Below are 22370 nucleotides of genomic sequence, written 5' to 3'. Positions count from 1 at the left end.
CCAAGTAGGAATTTTTAACCAACAGAAATTAGCTCTAGAAAAAAAAAAACTGTCCTGCACTAAATTCCATGTCATTTTTTTGCAGCAAGCACTCCTTTACTCTACCCTTTCCTTCCTTTCTTCATAATTATAACACTGCAACTCCCTTAGCTGGTTAATGACTTTCATAGGAAGATTAAAATTCTCAGCATTCCTCATGTTCAAGGCAGAAGGCAAAGGGAGTATTTAGTTGGAGACGAACTACAGTAAATCAATTGCCTATTCAGTATTTTAAAAGAGAGGCAGGGAAAACAGTTTCTTTAAACTTTAGCCCAGATCTATCTTCTTCCCTCATGTGTGCAGGGAAAACAGTTTCTCTAGACTGTGGTCCAAGTCTATTTTCTTCCCTAGTGCGTTTTATAGGGCTTTGAATTCTTAACGAGATGTACAGTTGCCATTGTTCCATAGGGAAACGTGGTGTGAGATGCAAATTCAAATTGAAGAGCTGGGAGAGAATCCAGATCAGGTTTACCAGACTTTCTTTGGCCTGTTCACCTAATAATAGGTACAATTACGACTATCTCATTCTTTACCCATTCCATTAGCAGAATCTTTTTTGTGAAAATCCGGGCACCCACAGTACCTTGGTTGCCCATTCCTGTCCTGATCATAGGCTTTAAGGCATCCTATCAACTCTATTCCCCACTACGTATCCTTGTTCTCTTCCACTTGAACCCAGCTTGTTCATTTCCTCCTCTCTAATGCCACCCTTATGCACTGTGCCTCACTCTCATCTATCTTATCGTTGACCTAATGCTCTCCTCCTCCCTCCCACCTAGAATCCCCTTCCGTTTTGTATCCGGCTTATCACTGATCTCCCCATTTGCAAGGCCCTTCTTAAATCACACCTTCTCCAGGAGGTCCTCCCTGATTAATCTCCCAATTCTAGTTCCCCCTCTATTGCCACTTAAAGGCTTCTGAGTCACCACTGCACTTGAGTCCTTATTCTACTCCCGTCCACTCCCCCTCTCAATCAATCAATCAATCGTATTTATTGAGCGCTTACTGTGTGCAGAGCACTGTACTAAGCGCTTGGGAAGTACAAGTTGGCAACATATACAGTCCCTAACCAAAAGTGGGCTCACAGTCTAAAAGGGGGAGACAGAGAACAAAACCAAACATACTAACAAAATAAAATGAATAGATATGTACAGGTAAAATAAATAGAGTAATAAATATGTACAAACATATACATATATACAGGTGCTGTGGGGAAGGGAAGGGATCAGCATAGTAGCAGTTTGGATGGAGAGGAAAAGGAGAATTTTTAGTGATGTTGTAAGGAATAACAGGGAATTGGGCGACAGACTGAATGTGTCAGTGAATAAAATAAATAACAGAGGAGATGGCAAGATATAAGGATATGTCCCTAAGTGCTGTGGGTGGGTTATCCAAGTGCTTAGGGGGTTCAGACGCAAGGGCAAAGGTGATGCAGAAGGGAAACCTCACAGCATTTAGGTACATTTCTTTAAACGTCATTCCTTCTCCCTACCTGTAACTTATTTCAGTGTCTGTCCCTCCCTTAATCCCCTCCCTCCCCCTCATCACCAGATAGCAAGTTCCATGAGGGCAGGGATTGTATCTATTACCTCTGTTGTATCCACCCAAGTACTTTGTACAATGCTCAGCACACCATAATTTTTCAGTAAATACTAGTGATGGGTACTCCAAGGTTGTTTCCATTACCCATCTCCCCTTGATGGAGTTATATCTGGAAAAGATAATTTGATAAAATTCTATATTTTTTTTTTTTTCAGAAACAAAGTATTGTCCTTCCACACCTAGATTTAGTGGTAGTGAGGGAGGTGGCTGTTTTGGATAAAAGTTTAAGGACTTTTAAGGTGAATCTGGGCAGTTTTTCATTCTGTTTATTACTGTTATTTTGGAGAAGGGTGTGAAATCTGCTGTTTGATTATTAATCAAATTTGTTCATCTTGTACAACTTCACAAGTTCTTATTCTGAAAATGCCTTTGCCAAATGAAGGAGGAATCTGAAACTGTCAGAAAAAATTCATATAATTTGGAGGAAGTGCTTCATGGATTACTTAACCCCGCTGTCTTTGGTGCTTACAAATGAAGACATACCAATTAAGGATGGTCATTGAGTTGGAATGATGGACTGGTGACGACACAGATCCTAAACACTGACACATTTTGTCACATTAGACATGCAGCATAACGTAAGGCTGTCTCATGCAACATTTTACAGAAGTTCTCCCAATTAGAGTAGTTCTCCAGGGGGCCCTGTCCCCTCTCACTCACTTCAGAGCCATTGTGCTCACCGCCCAGCTCCTTGCGAATTTGGACGTTGCTTCTGAGCCCTCGAATTTGGCAACAAGAACCAAAGTAGAGGGAGGTTGAGTGTTGAAAAATCAAATGTGGGGTGTAAATGTGTCCCCTGCCAGAGTCATACCAACAGAGAGGACAGACCAGCTAAAAAACGGGCTATAGGCCACCCTAAACGTGAATGGTGTGATAAAATGAAACTATCCCTCTACACTGTAAGCTCACTGTGGGTAGGGAATGTGTCCACTAATTCTACTGTATTCTCACCAAGTGCTTACTACAGTGGTACACACAGTAAGCATTAACAAATACCACTAATTAAATCATTTTTATCATATTTTCCACTTTCCCTTTTCTTTCTTTTGTTATTCCCACAATTTGCTCCCCTTCTAAACAAAGGGGTGGGCCCTAAAAAAAACATCTAAAAAGCTACTCCTTGACATAGATAACTGTTTTTCCTACCTCAACCCCCATCCCATTGCTGAAATTCTTGGAAACTTAAAATTTTTGTTTTAAGATTTTTATTGTTTTTTGTAAGAAAGCTCATGGATCGGATAGGTAATAAATTCTATCAGGCCATGTGGCATGTTCTGTACAGTGCCTAGAAGCACTATGGCTGCTTAATAAATGTTAATAAATGAGGGAAGGCTGCCACAATTTTAAAATGTCAGCATAAGTAGTCAAATTGGAAACTAAAACAGTTGGCTGCCCAGATTTGAGTTGGTATACAATGTGAGCATGAGAAGGCAGATCTGTCTAATGTGCCTGCTGAGAGAAGATGCAAAAATATATTTGACCCTTCATTCTAATAAATAAACCCCAGACTGTTCCTTTGTCGTGTTGACTACAATTAATGTGTCCAAAAGGAAGAAATTATCATCTCCACCACCTGTCTGCTGGGTGACCTTGAGGAAGTCACTTCTTTTCCGTGCCTCAGTTAACCTCATCTATGAAATGGGGATTGAGACTGTGAGCCCCATGATGGCCAGGGACTGCGCCCACCTGATTTGCTTGTATCCACCCCAGTGTTTAGTGCAGTGACTGGCACATAGTAAGTGCTTAACAAATACCATTATATATTGAGTGTTTGATGTGGGGAATCTAGCAAATACTAGAGATATTAGTATCCAGTAATCAGTCAGTTGCATTTATTGAGCACTTACTGCATGCAGAGCAGTGTCCTAAGCTCTTGGGAGAGTATGATAAGACAGGGTTGGTAGACACATCCCTTACCTACAACGACCTAACAGTCTTGAAGGGGGAGAGAGACATTAATATAAATACATTAAATTATGGCTATTCATTCAGTGATATTTACTGAGAGCTTACTGTATTCAGAGCACTCTTCTAAGTGCTTGGGAGAGTACAAAATAGCAATAAACAGACATATTCCTTGCCCACAACGTTGTACATAAGTGCTATGGGGCTGAGGGAGGGGTGAATAAAGGGTGCAAATCTGAGTGCAAGGGCAACACAGAAAGGGCTGGGAGAGGAGGAAATGAAATTGGGGAAGCCCGCTTTCTGTCTATCTAGTAGTTGCTAGGTGGAAGGCTCCTTGAGGGCAAGAATTTTTTCAAAAAATACCGTTGAGTAATTGATAATATCTGAGATCAACTTAATTTTTGTTAATTTATTTTGTTGTCTGTCTCCCCCTTCTAGACTGTGAGCCCGCTGTTGGGTAGGGACCGTCTCTATATGTTGCCAGCTTGTATTTCCCAAGTGTTTAGTACAGTGCTCTGCACACAGTAAGTGCTCAATAAATATGATTGAATGAATGAAGCATTATTTTTTCTTTAACTATGTAACTAGAAGCAGCATAGCCTAGTGGATAGAGCATCGGCCTGGGAGTCAGAACGACCTGGGTTCTAATTCTAGCTCTGCCACTTGTCTGCTGTGTGACCTTGAGCAAGTCACTTAACTTCTCTGTGCCTGTTACCTCATCTGTAAAATGGGGATTGATATTTTGAGCCCCATGTGGGACATGGACTCCCTCCAGGCTCGTATTTCCTCCTGCCTTCAGGACATCTCCATCTGGATGCCTGCTCCCATCTAAAACTCAACATGTCCAAGACTGATCTCCTTATCTTCCCTCCCAAACCCTGTCCTCTCCCTGACTTTCCCGTCACTGTGGAGGGCACTACCATCCTTCCCTTCTCACAAGCCCGCAACCTTGGTATCATCCTTGAATCCACTCTCTCATTCACCCCACACATCCAATCCGTCACCAAAACCTGCTGGTCTCACCTCCACAACATGGCCAAGATCCACTCTTTCCTCTCTATCCAAACTGCTACCTTGCTGGTTCAGTCTCTCATCCTATCCCAACTGGATCACTGCATCAGCCTCCTTTCTGATCTCCCATCCTTCTGTCTCTCCCCGCTTCAGTCTATATTTCACTCTGCTGCCTGTAATATATTTGTGTAGAAACACTCTGGGCATGTCACTCCCCTCCTTAAAAAATCTCTAGTGGTTGCCTATCATCATCATAATCAATCGTTATTTATTGAGCGCTTACTATGTGCAGAGCACTGTACTAAGCGCTTGGGAAGTACAAATTGGCAACATATAGAGACAGTCCCTACCCAACATTGGGCTCACAGTCTAACAACCTTCAGATGAAGCAAAAACTCCTCACTCTCTGCTTCAAAGCTCTCCATCACCTCTCCCCCTCCTACCTCACCTCCCTTCTTCTGCTGTCCAAACCTTGTGTTCCACTCCTCTGCCACTAACCTCCTCACTGTGCCTCGTTCTCATCTGACCCACCATCGACCCCTGGCCCACGTCCTACCTCTGGCCTGGAATGCCCTCCCTCCACACATCTGCCAAACTAGCTTTCTTCCTCCCTTCAAAGCCCTACTGAGTGCTCACTTCCTCCAGGAGGCCTTCCCTGACTGAGCCCCCCTTTTCCTCTCCTTCTCCCCCCCACCCTACCCCCTTCCCCTCCCCATAGCACTTATGTATATTTGTTCATATTTATTATTCTATTTTATTAATGCATGTATAGCTATAATTCTGTTTATTCTGATGGTATTGTCACTTGTTTTGTTGTCTGTCTCCTTCTAGACTGTGAGCCCTTTATTGGGTAGGGACCATCTCTATATGTTGCCTATTTGTACTTCTCAAGTGCTTAGTAATAATAATAATAATAATGGCATGTATTAAGCGCTTACTATGTGCAAAGCACTGTTCTAAGCACTGGGGAGGTTACAAGGTGATCAGGTTGTCCCACGGGGGGCTTACAATCTTAATCCCCATTTTACAGATGAGGTACTGAGGCACAGAAAAGCTAAGTGACTTGTGCAAAGTCACACAACTGACAATTGGCAGAGCCGGGGTTTGAACCCATGACCTCTGACTCCAAAGCCCGTGTTCTTTTCCACTGAGCCACACTGCTTCTCTAGTACAGTGCTCTGCACACAGTAAGTGCTCAATAAATACTATTGAATGAATGAATGAACATGGACTGTGTCCATGTGCATTTGCACTGAGATAGGGGAAAAAAAGGAATGCCTATTATATTATTGCAGCACTTGGGAGAGGGCAGTAGAAGTGCCCCCTTACACTTATCTTCCTTTTCCCCTTCTGTCCTCTTTGCTTCTATTCTTTTGTCCTGCTCCCCTTATCACTAGAATTAGTTATTGCATTAAAGCCCCTCCCCTATTTGGGGATTGCAAAAAAAGTAAGTCGATTGTGTGAGTACATGTGATAGCTGAACTTCTGCAGCATATAGAATTAGAGATAAGCAAAAATTAAATGGGTGTTTTGGATTCAGCAATCTGAGAAAAACAGAGGAATTGAATATCTTATTTCCCCTATCTCCTTCCTATTAATCTGAAATGGCTTGGCTTATAGAACTGTACTTTTAAATTGTAAAGACTTTTTTAAAAACATATTTCTCTTCTCATCTATCTCTGTTCCAGGACAAGAACGATTTGGAAACATGACAAGAGTGTACTATAAAGAGGCAGTTGGGGCTTTTGTGGTTTTTGATATCTCAAGGGGCTCCACTTTTGAAGCGGTCTCCAAGTGGAAAAATGACCTGGACAGTAAAGTGCAGCTTCCAAATGGGAGTGCTATCCCTGCGGTTTTATTAGCGAACAAGTGTGACCAGAAAAAAGACAGTAGCCAGAGTCTTTCTCAAATGGACCAGTTCTGCAAAGAAAATGGCTTTTCAGGGTGGTTTGAAACCTCTGCAAAGGTAAGACTTTTAGAAACTAAGCCATCATTTTAAAGGGGGTGAAACAACTATTGCCCTAAAACAGCATATGAGTCAATAGTACTTATTGAGTGTCTTCTATGTGCAGAGTACTGTACTAAGCATTTGGGAGAGTACAATAAAACAGAATTAGCAGTCACATTCCCTGCCCACACTGAGCTTATAGTTTAGAGGGCTTATAACCCTGATTGACAAAAATATATTCTCAACCAAGATTTACTAGGAAGAATCTGGAGAGAAGCACTGTATCCTCTCTGTTGTGCCAAGTGACACTCCTAGCCTGAGGCATGACCAAGACCTTCTGGACATTTTGGAAATTCAGTCTGACCCTCACAACTCCAAATTGTTCAGAGTTTTGGGGGACTACTGAGTCCTGAAGTCCCATCTATTGAGACCACCTGTGCCAATTAATTGTATTTATTTAGTTCTTATTATAAATCAATGTCAGCGCTTAGAACAGTGCTCAGCAGTTAGAACAGTGCTTGGCACATAGCACTTAACAAATGCCATAATAATACTAATTATTATTATTTTCGTGGCAGAGTTGGCATACACTGATGAAGCTTAGCGCTATGCCGCATAGGGCTACCCATAATAGAAAGGTCTAAGCCAAAGCGTCAAAGTCAGTTCACCTCTGCTGGGCAGCAGTGGCTTGGGAAAGAGTCAAAGGCAGATGATGAAGTGATCAAAACTTTAATCAAAGACAATGGTAGAGATTCAAGTTCCTCCTGCGTGGAAAAAGGCAATGGTAAACTGTTTGCGTATCTTTACCAAGAAAACTCTATGGATACACGTACCAGAATGACTTTATGACAAAACTTGGGATGTTCTAAAAAAAGGTGTATCCATGGAGTCGCTATGGGTTGGACATGACCTGACGGCATTTGAAGAACTGTGTGCAGACCACTGTACCAAGCGCTTGGGAGAGTACAATATAATAGAATCAGGACATGTTCCCTTGCCCTGCAGGCTCTGGGGTGTATCCCATAACCTCTAAACTGCCCAAAGGTACAGGCCAGGAGTCTCCCACCCTGAAATCCATTCACAGTTTGGCTGACCTAGCAGGTTATGAAAGTGGAGGTCCCCACAGCTAAAAAATACTCTTCACAGAATGATGAGTATATGCTGGTGATGATTAAAGTCTAAAACAATGGTGTTGTGTCCATTGTATCATAATTCAGGGAAAGAGTTCTGCTTAATTTACAATAAATTGTATTGAAAACATACAATAAGTGCATCATCGCGTATTAAAATGTCTAAAAATGTGACATGGTGTTAGATGAATTGCTGCTTGGATTCTTATCCATGATCTTTGCTTCCTAAATACAGATTTGAATTGTCAAATTTGAAAAAAAAAATTGGCTGAACCTTGACCAGTGTGCAGTAATTTTTCAACTTGTCAGCTCTGGTGATCAACTCTTGAGGCAAGATGCTTGCTAATTGTGTAGCTTGATAAATATGCTGCAAAATTTTACCAGACACAAATACTGAATGGGTAGGAAGGTAAACCAAAGCAAATCCGTAGAATGGGCTAATGTGTCCTTGTCTCTTATAAGAAATGAAGAAGACCATCCTCACTCCCAGAGAGGGTTGCCAACTATCTGTAAATTCACACAGCTGCACTTGCTGCCAAAAACACTAAAAAAAGTTGCACCAGGGTTATCTGTTTTCAGAATCACAGACTGTCCATAATAATGAGATAAATTAGTCATGTACCTAGTGCCTGTTAAAAATATTTAAATATCAGGTAAACACTGTGGAGAAGAGCTTCAGCGAGCCAGTCTTTCTTGGTGGCAGTGAGCCCAGTTGTGTGAATTTACAGATGGTCGGTAAACTTGCCCCGAACTCATAACAACTTGGAAATTGAGGCTATATAAAATTCAGGTTGAGGAGGAAAAATGGTGGGGGGCATGTGTGCGTATGTACTGTAAACTCCTTGTTGGTAGGGAATGTGTCTACCAACCCTGTAATGTACTTTTCCTAGACTTTGCTCTTCACACTGTAAGTGTTCAAATACCATCGATTGATTATACTGGAGGATGAGTAAAAATAATTGATGTTTTTACATAGAATATGGATGCAGGGAAGTGTCTGAATGGAAAAATAGCAAACTACTAGTCTTTTCTATTGTATCTGACAACTTCGTTTAGTGACACAGATATTAGCTATTGATAATGATGTGTGCTAACAAATTCAACACTATGCAACATTAACTGATTATGCATTGTATGACACTTTTGTTCCCTAAGGAGACATAATCTTGCTTTAAGAACACAGATTATTGAGTGTGGAGCATATATTCCATAGAAAAGAAGTGGGACAAAAATATGTTGTATAGGTCCCTGGAGGAAGTATTTTTTAACTGTTACCCCATAGGGCATTGGGAGAATTTGGAATAACTACCCCAGCCACCAATGTATGCTACTGTATATTTTTTTTTAACACCAAGAATACAGCATTCATTCGAGTGCTTACTGTGTGCAGAGCACTGTACTGAGCACTTGGGAGGATACAGTACAGAATTAAAAAGTCAAATTCCCTGCCCACAACGAGCTTACAGTCTAGAGTGGGGGAGACAGACATCAATACAAGCAAAGTACATAAGTGCTGTAGGGCTGGGAAGGGAGGAAGAGCCAAGGGAGCAAGTTAGGGTGACACAGAAGGGAATGGGAGATGAGGAAAAGTGGGGCTTAGTCTGTAAAGGCCTCTTGGATGAGATATGCCTTCCATATTGTGCTTTGGAGAAGGGGGAGAGTAATTGTCTGTTGGATTTGAAAAGGGAGGGCATTCTAGGTCAGAAGCAGGACGTGGGCTAGGGCTTGGCAGTGAGACAGGTGCAAGAGAGGCACAGTGAGAAGGTGAGCACTGGAGGAATGAAATAACCCTTCCTATATCTTGAACCACAGTGTTAAAAGGCTTCAGACCTAAAATTGTGAAGTTAAAATGTACAACAAAAAAGTCCATCTTCCCTTTTGTGTGCCAATACTGATTTTTGAATGACAAGGCTGTTTGGGCTCATGGTAGTATCAAAGTTTTAAAATTAATTAGAATTACCAAGGGGGTGGGGGGGGGGGGTAATGATGTGTTTTTAAAGTCAGGATTTAAGGAAAAATTAAGAATAATAAATAGAACATCCATTACTATTAGGACAGCCATTACACTTTTCTTCCAAGTGCCTTTCGATGCGACTATTGGAGAAAGAATTCTTGGTTGAATGGGAAACTGTCTGATTCCATATGGTGTGTTCTGCAGTTTTTAAATAAATTCTCTAAGAATTTGTCTGTTCATTTTTGAGTGAATCAGTTACTGTATGAGATTATTCTGTTCCTGTTTTGTAATCTTTTTCTCCCAACTCTGACAGTACCAGGACATGCAACAATGAATCAGTAAGATATTTTCCCTTTCATTTGTTTCCAGGATAACATCAACATTGAAGAAGCAGCTCGATTCTTGGTGGAGAAAATATTGGCAAACTATCGAAGCCTTCCTAATGAAGATAATGATGTGGGTAAAATAAAATTGGACCAGGATCCCTCAAAGGCAGAGAGTAAATCCCAGTGCTGCTAATGGTGTTCCTTACTATCTTTGGGTGTGTGTATTTGTGTGATTATAACTGAATTTGTGTCAAGACTTGCATTCCTATTGAGATGCTACATGTGACTGCATTTGAGGTGCTCTCTAAAAGTGACACTATTGAGTTTACACTTTTTTATGAAGTGGAATATTTTGTAAATTCTCTATAATGGAGGTGCAGCTAGCAAGTTCAAAGTTTTGTTTATTCATCCTTGCATTTAAAGACTTAGGGCAGTGTTTATACTTTCACTTTTTTACAATCCCTTTTAAAATGATAAACCTCTTGGGTTAGGCTTGACACCTCCAAATGAATAAAATGAGCACTGTTGTTTCTAGATATTGTACCTCTAGTCTGATGCCCAGACTTTGCTAAAAACCTAATGAGCAGGATTTTTTTTGCCTTCAGGAATGGTCTCGGGCATTTAGAGCCTGAAATACCTTCCATCCTCACATGTTCAAGTATTTCACTGCCTTTGGCAGTTGACTCATTTTCTAGCCAACACAGTTTCTGTATACCCCCAGCATCAATTTCATATTTCACTTATTAGATGTCATGCACAACAACTTCATTTCTTCACATTTTTTTCCCCTTCAAGTTTTTCCAATCATCACCCTCCCTCCCACACTCACATCAACCATGGAGAAACTTTGATTAGTAAGAAAATGCCTGGGTATTCCTTTTACTCTTGCAAGGTGCTTTTTTTCCCCCTCTTTGTTGAAGTGCACAGTATTCTTGTATTCTCCTCAACCCTCGTACTGCTGAACTCATCCCATTAAGTGTGGCGTGAGGAGAAATTTGAGGTTAGAGAGGAAAACCTTCCCCTAGGTAATCTTCTTCTTCATCTGGTCATCACTGTGTTCACTTTTTTGGATGATTCCTAAATAAGTCTTCACTACTAGAGGATTTTTTTTTGTGGTTTAAACTTTATTCCTATTTTCCTCTCCATCTTCTTTAATTTTTATATCCCAAGCATTGACTAGAAGTCCAAAATTAGAATCCCAATCCAACTCTCTCATAGCAGTAGAAGTCCATCCTAGACTAGCCTTTTCTTTCTATGGATTATGTTTGAACATAACATGGTCATGCACACTTGAGAATGTGTTTAGTTCCATGTCTAACTCTAGAGATTTAACACACTTTCTACAAACATAAACCTTGAAAAACTGGCTATAACTGTTTTCCTCATAAGTGAGTTAACATAGCCTGTGAAAAGCTGAAGCAGTGGTTGAGGGCTTTAGTCTTATTAAATATTGAATTCAATTGTTACATAATGGCTCTGCTGCAGCTGTTTTCCCATGCTTATTTTGAGTTTATTGTTCTTGATGAATAATGTATCTTTAGTAAATTCCTGACCTAACTACCTGGGTACCTTTCAAGAGCACTTATTTAAAATAATTCACTTCATGCAAATATATATTCTATTTCTCCAGAACTGGGAATTCAATATTTGAACTCGAAAACCCTGGTGGAATATTCAGAAATTCTGGGAGAGGGGTTTTGTTTTTTACCGCCCTTAGGGAAAGTCTATTCACCTAGCGCTGTACTTTACTGAGTTTTGAACAAATTACAAACAGAAAACCTGAACGTTTCTAGTATATGTAACTGTCCATTGAATTTATTAAATGCTTATTGCCTCAAACATGTAGGTTGTAGGAAATAAATTGTCAGAAAACAACATGTGATAGCACCATGTTCACACATTAAACTTTAACGTGCCTGGAAATCAGAACTGTGTTAATTTTCATATATATATATATATATATATATATATATATATATATATATATATATACATATATGTATAGGCATGCTCCTGGTTCCCTAAAACCACATTACATAAAATCCAGAGATCCATCCCATCCCATCCCATCATGCATAAGTCTCACTTTACGTGAATAGCCAATCCCTCCCTGATAATTCCTTCTGTGGTCGCAGCTCCACCGTGCTGTTTCCCAATCAGTGACTTACAGACTGGGTTCTCTGCTTTGGCAGAGGCTCAGGAGGGAGGCAGCATAGATGGGGTGGGAGGGGAAGAGATAGCGATCGCCCCTCTCCATCCTGATTCTGTACCCCTTTGGGCCGAGCAAGTGAAACCCAGATGGCCATTACCCCAACCCCCCCACTTCCCATTCATCCATTCACTGCAGCCAAGATACTCTTTCATTCCTGCCCTAATTTTTATATCTCCTTCAGAGGGACAGGAAGAAGGAAACAGTGGCTTGGGGGCTGATTTTTGTTCCTTCACCACAGCTGGAAATGCCCTTGGGCTAACTAGATTGTAAGCTCCTAGAGGACAGAGATCAATTCTACCAGCTGCGTTTGTACAGAGAAGCAGCATGGCACAGTGGAAAGAGCCCGGGCTTTGGAGTCAGAGGTCATGGGTTCGAATCCTGGCCACGCCACATGTCTGCTGTGTGACCTTGGGCAAGTCACTTAACTTCTCTGAGCCTCAGTTCCCTCATCTGTCAAAGGGGGATGAAGACTGTGAGCCCCACGTGGAACAACCTGATCACCTTGTATCCCCCCCGTGCTTAGAACAGTGCTTTGCACATAGCACTTAACAATAATAATAATAATAATGATGGTATTTGTTAAGTGCTGACTATGTGCAAAGCACTGTTCTAAGCGCTGGGGGGATACAAGGTGATCAGGTTGTCCCACGTGGGGCTCACAATCTTAATCCCCATTTTATAGATGAGGTAACTGAGGCCGTGAGAAATGAAGTGACTTGCCCAAAGTCACTTCACTTAACAAATGCCATCATTATTATTATTATTATTATTATTATTATTATTACTCAAGTGCTTAGAACTGGGCTTTGCAAACAGTAAGTGCTCAAATATCATTGATTGTTAAAGCAATGCCTGGTCTCTGTGGTGATTAACCAGAACCCCAACCGACTCCTCCCCTGGTTTTCCATTCCTAAGGGGCCCTGCTAGGATTTAGGTACTGGCCCCAGAGCAGATCTAAGTTGACAAGAAGTGAATATATTAACTGGGTTCCTTGGCAGACCCCTGTTTCCCACCACAGCACCCAGGTCACGGCCTGGAATAAAATATCTGGCCATTAGAGTCCTAACTGAGCCCCTTAATACTTTCCTGACTTCTTTCTGCTGGAAATAATGGGGGCCCACGTAAGGGGGAGGTGCATTACAGTGAACTTTTCAATTACCTTCACGTTGAGTCTAGGTGAGGCTAGGCTAGTTTCATGTTGAACAGGAAACTAATGAATTACATTTAGGTCTATTGGGAAATGTATTCCACAATATACTTTCAAAGAACATGCTAAATACATATCCTGAGGTATAGCTGTAGCTAATTAAAAAAAGAAAACTCTCTGTCCCAGGCCCGTGGTCAACCAAAGTCAATTGTTTTATGAAATCCCCAGTAAAATAGACAACTACTAAGGAAGTAGAGACATCTTTCCACTTCAGGGTAAATTAATGTATTTGGCAGTTGTAGCATTGGTGTCTTAGGTAGTTTTATCTTAGTGAAGATTTGCTCTAACACTATTCCATCTAACTTTGGGACTATTTTAGAAGGAAGAGTCTGCATTTAGGAAATTGGTGTAGTAGCCTGAGCAGAGACCTTATCTTCAAATGTTAGTGCCAAATCTCAAAACCAGAAAAGCGAGATTTGTAAGGTTTGTTTTTAGTAAACAAATCACCCTTAACTGTGTGAGGGCACAGCTGAGGGAATACAAGAGAAAAGTACCTCTGAGAGCTCTTTGACAAGTTCTGCTTTCATTTTATGTTGCCGTAGGTATGCCCTCTGGCCTATTCTTGCCTCCATGTTCCTGCTGTAACAATAAGATTAGTCCTTCCTTATCGAGGCCTCAGTATGCAAGTACTATGTAATACAGGTTAAGTGCTCTGAGTTCCCTTACACTCCATCATTTTGACCTGTCCTGACTTGCCATTATAATATCTGTATTATTCACTTTCAATACACTTCCAAATTCTTGTTTCTAAATTAATTTGCACAGTTATTTTATGATATTTTAAAACTAGCTGAGCAAGCAGTTGTGGAGGAAAAAGTGAGACTTGCTTTTATGACAGCTTTAAAGGACACCAGGAAGAAAGGAGTTATTTCCTAACTGGTTAGAGAACACTAGCAAAGTTTTCATCTTCCACTGACAAAATGCCTTTTTTCTAGAACCTTAAAAGGTAATTTCTTTGACACTTGAACCCATGCCATTTTACTATTGTGGAGACCAGGTTTCAAAGGTTTGAATTCTAGGAATTGTTTACTATATTCCTAATTATAAGAATGCACTGATAATCATTATTCCAATTTTAAAAATCTGTAAACCCAGTTTTACTGATTAACAGCATATAGTGTTTCTAAAATTCAAATTATTTTTGGTAAGTCTAATGTTGTGGAATAGTGCTATTTTATGTAATTGATAATTTTCAACAACTGGGGCATTGTTTTTACTGTTTTATACAATCTTGACTCAATGTATTTGAATAAAATTATTGGATTGCTAATTTTACATTGTGCAGAATTTCATATGATAATCAAATCCTTATTTTTATAGACTTTCATTTCAGGAAACTATAACTGTATATTTTTCTTGCATGTAATTGTAGATATTCTAAAAAGCAGCATGGCCTAGTGGATAGAGCAAGGGCTTGGGAGTCAGAAGGACCTGGGTTCTAATTCCAGCTCCATCACTTGTCTGTGTGTGAGTTTGGGCAAGTCACTTAATTTCTCTGTTCCTCAGTTTCATCTGTAAGATGGGGATTAAAACTGTGAGTCCCATGTGGGACATGGACTGTGTCCAACCTGATTAGCTTGTATCTGCTCCAGTGCTCAGTACAGTGCCTTGCACATACTAATTTTTTCTAATTTCAATCATATTTATTGAGCGCTTACTGTGTGCAGAGCACTGTACTAAGTGCTTGGGAAGTCCAAGTTGGCAACATATAGAGACGGTCCCTACCCAACAGTGGGCTCACAGTCTAGAAGGGGGAGACAGAGAACAAAACCAAACATATTAACAAAATAAAATAAATTGAATAGATATGTACAAGTAAAATAGAGTAATAAATATGTACAAACATATATACATATATATAGGTGCTGTGGGGAAGGGAGGGAGGTAAGGTGGGGGGGATGGAGACGGGGAGGAGGGGGAGAGGAAGGAGGGGGCTCAGTCTGGGAAGGCCTCCTGGAGGAGGTGAGCTCTCAGTAGGGCCTTGAAGGAAGAGAGCTAGCTTGGCAGATGTGCGGAGGGAGGGCATTCCAGGCCAGGGGGATGATGTGGGCCGGGGCTCGACAGCGGGACAGGTGAGAATGAGGCACGGTGAGGAGATTAGCTACAGAGGAGCGGAGGGTGCGGGCTGGGCTGTAGAAGGAGAGAAGGGAGGTGAGGTAGGAGGGGACGAGGTGATGGACAGCCTTGAAGCCAAGGATGAGGAGTTTCTGCCTGATGCGTAGGTTGATTGGTAGCCACTGGAGATTTCCGAGGAGGGGAGTAACATGCCCAGAGCACTTCTTGACAAAGACAATCCGGGAAGTGGCGTGAAGCATGGATCGAAGCGGGTAGAGACAAGAGGTTGGGAGATCGGAGAGGAGCCTGATACAGTAGTCCAGATGGGATAGGATGAGAGCTTGAACAAGCTGGGTGGCGATTTGGATGGAAAGGAAAGGGCAGATCTTGGCAATGTTGCGGAGGTGAGACCGGCAGATTTTGGTGACGGCTTGGATGCGAGGGGTGAATGAGAGAGCGGAATCGAGGATGACACCAAGGTTGCGGGCTTTTGAGACGGGAAGGATGGTAGTGCTGTCAACAGTGATGGGAAAGTCAGGGAGAGGGCAGGGTTTGGGAGGGAAGACAAGGAGTTCAGTCTTGGACATGTTGAGTTTTAGGTGGTGGGCAGACATCCAGATGGAGATGTCCTGAAGACAGGAGGAGATGCGAGCCTGGAGGGAGGGGGAGAGAGCAGGGGCAGTGATGTAGATTAGGGTGTCATCAGCGTAGAGATGATAGTTGAAGCCGTGGGAGTGAATGAGGTCACCAAGGGAGAGAGTGTAGATCGAGAACAGAAGGGGACCAAGAACTGAACCTTGGGAACCCCCACAGTAAGGGGATGGAGGGGGAGGAGGAGCCTGCAAAAGAGACTGAGAATGAACGACCGGAGAGATAAGAGGAGAACCAGGAGAGGATGGAGTCTGTGAAGCCACGGTTGGATAGCGTGTTGAGGAGAGTGCTTAGAATACTAAGCACTTAACAAATACCATTTAAAATATATATGCATATAAACTCTTATCTGCATATATACTCTTATACACCAATATACTCTTATTAAAAAATCAGTGATTCTATGTAGAATGGCTCGAAGACTGATCAGATTCCCAAGTCAAGTAATTAGCGAACTACTTTTGTAGCAGAAACAAACTTCCAATTTTCAAGATTTTCACAAAGCGTGCCATGAAGAAGCTGTAGTAGGAATAATTTTCCCCAATAAAGAAGCTGTGGTAGGAGGAATTTCCTCCAATATGGAAGTTGTGGTAGGAGGAATTTCCCCCATTATAGAAGCTGTGGTGGGGTGGAATTCCCCTCAATAAGGAAGATACAGGAACATAGCCACTGGGTTTGATCAAGGAAGATCCTTCTATCCCCTAGGAAATGTCTAACCACTGGACCTCAAGTACTGCATAAACTTATTTTGGGGAGATTAGATGTTATTCAAAAGGGCTCTGTCATTGTTAGGCTGACTTCAACCTTAGCTAACATCATCATCAATCGTATTTATTGAGCGCTTACTATGTGCAGAGCACTGTACTAAGCGCTTGGGAAGTACAAGTTGGCAACATATAGAGACAGTCCCTACCCAACATTGGGCTCACAGTCTAAAAGGGGGAGACAGAGAACAAAACCAAACATACTAACAAAATAAAATAAATAGAATATGTACAAGTAAAATAAATAAATAAATAAATAGAGTAATAAATATGTACAAACACATATACATATATACAGGTGCTGTGGGGAAGGGAAGGAGGTAAGATGGGGGGGATGGAGAGGGGGATGAGGGGGAGAGGAAGGAAGGGGCTCAGTCTGGGAAGGCCTCCTGGAGGAGGTGAGCTCTCAGCAGGGCCTTGAAGGGAGGAAACTAACATGATCCTCTCCATTGCTTTGAATAATTCTACTTCCTATTTACAACTGAAATATATGAACTCAGGATCAATTTTAGTGGCACTTTTCTGCTGTGTGACCTTAGACAAGTCAACTTCTTTGTGCCTCAGTTACCTCAGCTGTAAAATGGGGATTAAGACTGTGAGCCCCATATGGGACAGGGACTGTGTCCAACCCAATTACCTTGTATCTACCCCAGTGCTTAGTACAGGGCCGGGCACATAGTAAGCACTTACCTAATACCACAATTATTATTATTATTATTATTAATTATTCCAGGGTAGCTCTCTGTCCACCACATATGTGTGTAACCCACTATATTGAGAAAGGAAAATAAATGTTTCAGCAGACCTCTATTACCTTACCAGTCCACTGGATGTAATTTCCATCACAGAGTTACAAACTACAAGTGCAGTAGAGTTTCCCAGAATAACCTGTTCCTCAGCCTTAGTGACTGGACCTTAAAGACACTAACACCTATTGAAAGAATCACATGATATTGAAATTTAAAAAATTAGGAAAATCACTTGTTAAAATATTTTCCTCAATCTTTGCCTCAAACCTATGGTCAAATGTTAATGATCTCCCCCTCCCCACCCTGCCACCCTACCTCCTTCACCTCCCCACAGTGCCTGTATATATTTTTGAACAAATTTATTACTCTATTTATCTTACTTGTAGATATTTACATATTCTACCTATTTTATTTTGTTAACATGTTTTGTTTTGTTGTCTGTCTCCCCCTTCTAGACTGTGAGCCCGCTGTTATGTAGGGACCATCTCTATATGTTGCCAACTTGTAGTTCCCAAGCACTTAGTACAGTGCTCTGCACATAGTAAGCGCTCAATAAATACGATTGAATGAATGAATGAATCATGTATGATAATCCCTGAATTCATTTTTTCTCTTTTTGATTTTTATTTAATCGAAGGAGATTTGAAAGATACAATGAAAAGTGACCTTTTTAATTGTTAGGTGGAATAATATCAATTGATGTGCATAAAATGCCTGTCATATGTTGACAGTGTGTGAAAATTCACTTTTAAAAGCATATTCTATTGAAGAATTATTACGTAATCTATATGTCTGACTGCTAATTTATTAAAGCGTCACAACTGAGAAATTCCAAATAATTGTTGCTTAATCTAGTCACACTTGGTGGTGCAACTAGGGTCATTCTCAAGCCACTCTAAATTGATTTGAGGGCAGAGGTTGGGACTTCCTTGTCCACTAATAAATCCTAGAAGTTCACTGTTGAATCTCACTCATCTCAGCCAGTGGCCTGGATATTTATACTTGAATCGCCCCTTCCCAACCCGGCAAAAAAACTTAGCCACATGTATTCCTAGGATTTGCAGCATTCCTATCTTGCATGCATCCTTGACTGTATTAAGGACTTTTCAAGTTCCTTGTATAACTTTTCATTAAATGTCTCTCCTTCAAAAGGCATTTTATTATTAAGCCATAGGAACTGCTTTCTTGAGTACAGTTCGTAGTTGGTTGCTCTGACTCTCATCAGTAGGAGGAATAAAGAGTCATAATGAAAATGACTTTTCTCTGAGCTAGCTGAAATTTGCTACACTTCAAGTTATCGGGTAACTGTGTGAGACAGGGACTATGTCCAATTACAAAACCTTATAGGTATCCCACCACTTATTAAACAGTAAGTGTGCAATAAATGCCATTATTATCCCTTTTAAGAAATTCATAAAACACACCCAGACTATCCATCCATATGTAAATGTTACTGAGTCATTTTACTTAATGGTGATTTCTTTCCTGCTCACTGGGACATTAGTACATGAATGAAAGCAGCATGGCCTAATGAATACAGCATGGGCCTGAGAATCAGAGGACCTGAGTTCTAATTCTGACTTCACCACTTGTCTGTTATGTGACCTTGAGCAAGTCAGTTCCCTCTTAGACTCTAAGCTCACTGAGGGCAGGGAACATGTCTACCAACTGATATTTGTACTCTTCCAAGTGCTTAGTACGGTGCTCTGCACAAAGTATTTGCTCAATAAATATGTTTGATTCTCTGTGCCTCAGTTACTTCATTTGTAAAATGGGGATCAAGACTGTAAGCCCTATGTGGGACATGGACTGTGTCAATCTGATAAGTTTGAATCTATCCCAGCATTTAGTACAGTGCTTGATGAATACCATTAAAGAAATAGGATGGCTTACATTAATCTATTTCTTAAGCAATTATTTAAAGACTTGAAGGGCACTTACGGTACCTTCTGAATTTACTAGCTTTTTTAAAATTCAAGGCCTAAGATTCATACTGAACTCACAAAAATCCTTTGGAGACAGTAAATTATAGACAAGATTTATAAAAAGGACACTCATTCTCCATATCAAAACCCCCACAGGAATCTTTCTTTCCCACTGGTTTTGAAACTAGCTTTACCACTCTTTGATTTCAAGCCAAGATGGCCATTTGGAAGGAGTGGCTTTGCTAAGTTTACTACTCTTTTTAGAGAAGAAAAACTCCACATCATTTTGAAATGAAACCCAAATTCTGAATAAACAAAACCTTTGGAAAAGCGGAACCGGGGTAATAAGCTCATTTTTTTTTCAGTAACTGTAAAAAATCCTCATTACATAAATATCTGATTTTTGTTCCTCTTTGATATGTTCCCCTTTAGCCTGAGAAGCCATTTTAATATTTGTTAAGTGGAAGTGCAGGATGTTTTAATTAAGAAATTATAACACTAAAGTTTTTCAGAGACTGTAGTTTAGTTATGGGAAATTATGTTCCCTTCTGCCAAACCAACAGCTTTACAATTCATGGCCATATCATAAGTGAGGTGGAGTATGAAGTGAGGTGCAGCTTAATTATCATCCAAAAGCTGACCTCTGATTGGACAATGTTTTTCCAGGTTTTTTTAAAATACATTAACATTTGAACATAATGGTCATAATAGATATCAAGAAACCTGCAATTTAAATGAAAATTGTGCCAAACTACATTTGGTTTGTGGCTTTAACATTTTCATTCAATTGTATTTATTGAGCGGTTACTGTATGCAGAGCACTGTACTAAGCGCTTAGCAACACTTGCATTATTCCAGGCTCGGCATACCCCTAGATTTGACCATCATAAAAGGTGTTTAAAATCATGAATCCCATTTACCTTTGCCTTAGTCCAGAGATGCTACTTTCCCCTCTCCATGCGTTTTGTGAGATATGTTCCTGACTGAGAGCTATCAGTTCCAACCTGTGCTTATTCGCAAAATCTTCTAAAATGTTTCCAAGTAGAGGATGTTGGTCCCCATTTACAAACTCGCGCATTGCTTAAAATAACAATAATAATAATAATAATGGTATTTTTTAAGTGTTTACTCTGTGCCAAGCACTGTTCTAAGTGCTGGGATAGTTAAAAGGTAATCAGGTTGTCCCATGTGGGGCTCACAGTCTTACTACCCATTTTACAGGTAAAGTAGTTGAGGCACAGAGAAATTAAGTGACTTGCCCATGGTCACACAGCAGACAAGTGGTGGCAGAACCGGAATTAGAACCCATGTCCTCTGGCTCCCAAGCCCATGCCGTTTCCACTAAGCCATGTAAGTCACATTTCTATCTTCATTGAAATAAAATTATCAATTTGAGCTTCCCCTAGCCAAGATCATTTCAGTAATAAGAAGCCAAGAATTGTGTTTGACAGCTCAGTCTTGTTATCTGTGAGGCTGAGTAGGAGTGTTTTGATTTCTTCCAAGAGTTAATCAGCAAATTTTCCTACAATAGATTCTCTTGGGGCAGACTCACTGATCTAATGTGTTTATTGCACTCACACTTTGTTACAGAAAGATAGGACAAGCCCATTTTTTAATCAAATTATGTATGTATTAAGCACCTACGCACCCATCAAGTTTTCCAGGCACAACACAAGATTAAATAGGAAAAAAACATGACACAATCTTTGCCACATAAGTTTTATAATCAAACGTTTTATGACCACATAAAATCACACAGCTAGCCATGTGTTTTAGTCAATGCAGGATGCTCATACTGTGAAGTGATGGAAGTTAAAACTGTTTTTGTTTCACTTTTTCACATTTTGTTCTAAGTTTCCAAAGTTACTCTTGCATTTCTTGCAAATATAGAGGGAGAAGTCATGAATAAGGAAACGGACTGAAACAACAGAAGAAGGAAGGTATGGGGATAGAGTGTAAAGGAATTTTACTATCATTGACCCTACTTACCCCTCTGACAAATCATCACTCCAAAGCCCTCCTAAAATCATATCTCCTCCAAGAAGCCTTCCTAGACTAACCCCTCATTTCCCCTCCCTATTCACTCTCCCTTTTGCATCATCTATGTATCCCTCAAGCCCTTTGATACCCTACTCCCAGCCCCACAGCACCTATGTGTATATCCTTATACTCTGCTGCTTCACCTACCTGTAATTTTTTTAATGTCTGTACTCCCTACTAGTTCCTTGGGGCAGGGATCAGTCTACCAACTTTACTGTGCTCTCCAAAGTGTTTAGTTCAGGCCTCTGCACACAGTAAATATTTAATAAATGTCATTGATAAGAGAGGGAGCATGGCTTAGTGAATAGACCATGGGCCTAGGAGTCAGAAGGACCTGGATTTTGGAATCTGCTGTGAGACCTTTGACATATCACATCAGTTCTCTGTGCCTCAGTTTCCTCATCTGTAAAATGGGGATTAAGACAATGAGTCCCATGTGGGGCAAGGACAGGTATCCAACCCAATTTGCTTGTATACATCATCATCAATCGTATTTATTGAGCGCTTACTGTGTGCAGACCACTGTACTAAGCGCTTGGGAAGTACAAGTTGGCAACAAATAGAGACAGTCCCTACCCAACAGTGGGCTCACAGTCTAAAAGTATACATGCTCACAGTATACATCCCAGTGCTTAGTACTGTCCATGGCACAGTGAGTCCCATGTGGGACAAGGACAGATACAAGTGTCCAACCCAATTTGCTTGTATACATCCCAATCCTTACTACTCTGCCTGGCACATAGCAAGCACTTAAAAAATACCACAATTATTATTTATTGTTATTATCATTGATTGACTGCCTATCCTGCAATTTCAGCTTTTGAATTAGCTACTGAACTCTACTTAGAGAAG

At 40.7% G+C, this 22370-nt stretch overlaps 1 protein-coding gene across 1 annotated transcript in view; it reads left to right on the top strand.

Moving 5' to 3' along the window:
- Nucleotides 1-11843, top strand: part of RAB32 (RAB32, member RAS oncogene family) — a 36707-nt gene extending 24864 nt beyond the window's left edge. Inside the window, exons 2-3 of the mRNA XM_038742639.1 lie at nt 6246-6523; nt 9959-11843. Coding sequence (XP_038598567.1) covers nt 6246-6523; nt 9959-10108 — 428 coding nt within the window. The 3' untranslated portion in view covers nt 10109-11843. The remainder of the gene's footprint in view (nt 1-6245; nt 6524-9958) is intronic.
- The last annotated feature ends 10527 nt before the right edge of the window (nt 11844-22370 follow it).

This window comes from Tachyglossus aculeatus, chromosome 2 (assembly GCF_015852505.1).
Source record: "Tachyglossus aculeatus isolate mTacAcu1 chromosome 2, mTacAcu1.pri, whole genome shotgun sequence".
NCBI lineage: Eukaryota > Metazoa > Chordata > Mammalia > Monotremata > Tachyglossidae > Tachyglossus > Tachyglossus aculeatus.
The sequence above is the reverse complement of the archived record's forward strand: the minus strand, read 5'-3'. Positions and strand labels throughout refer to the sequence as shown.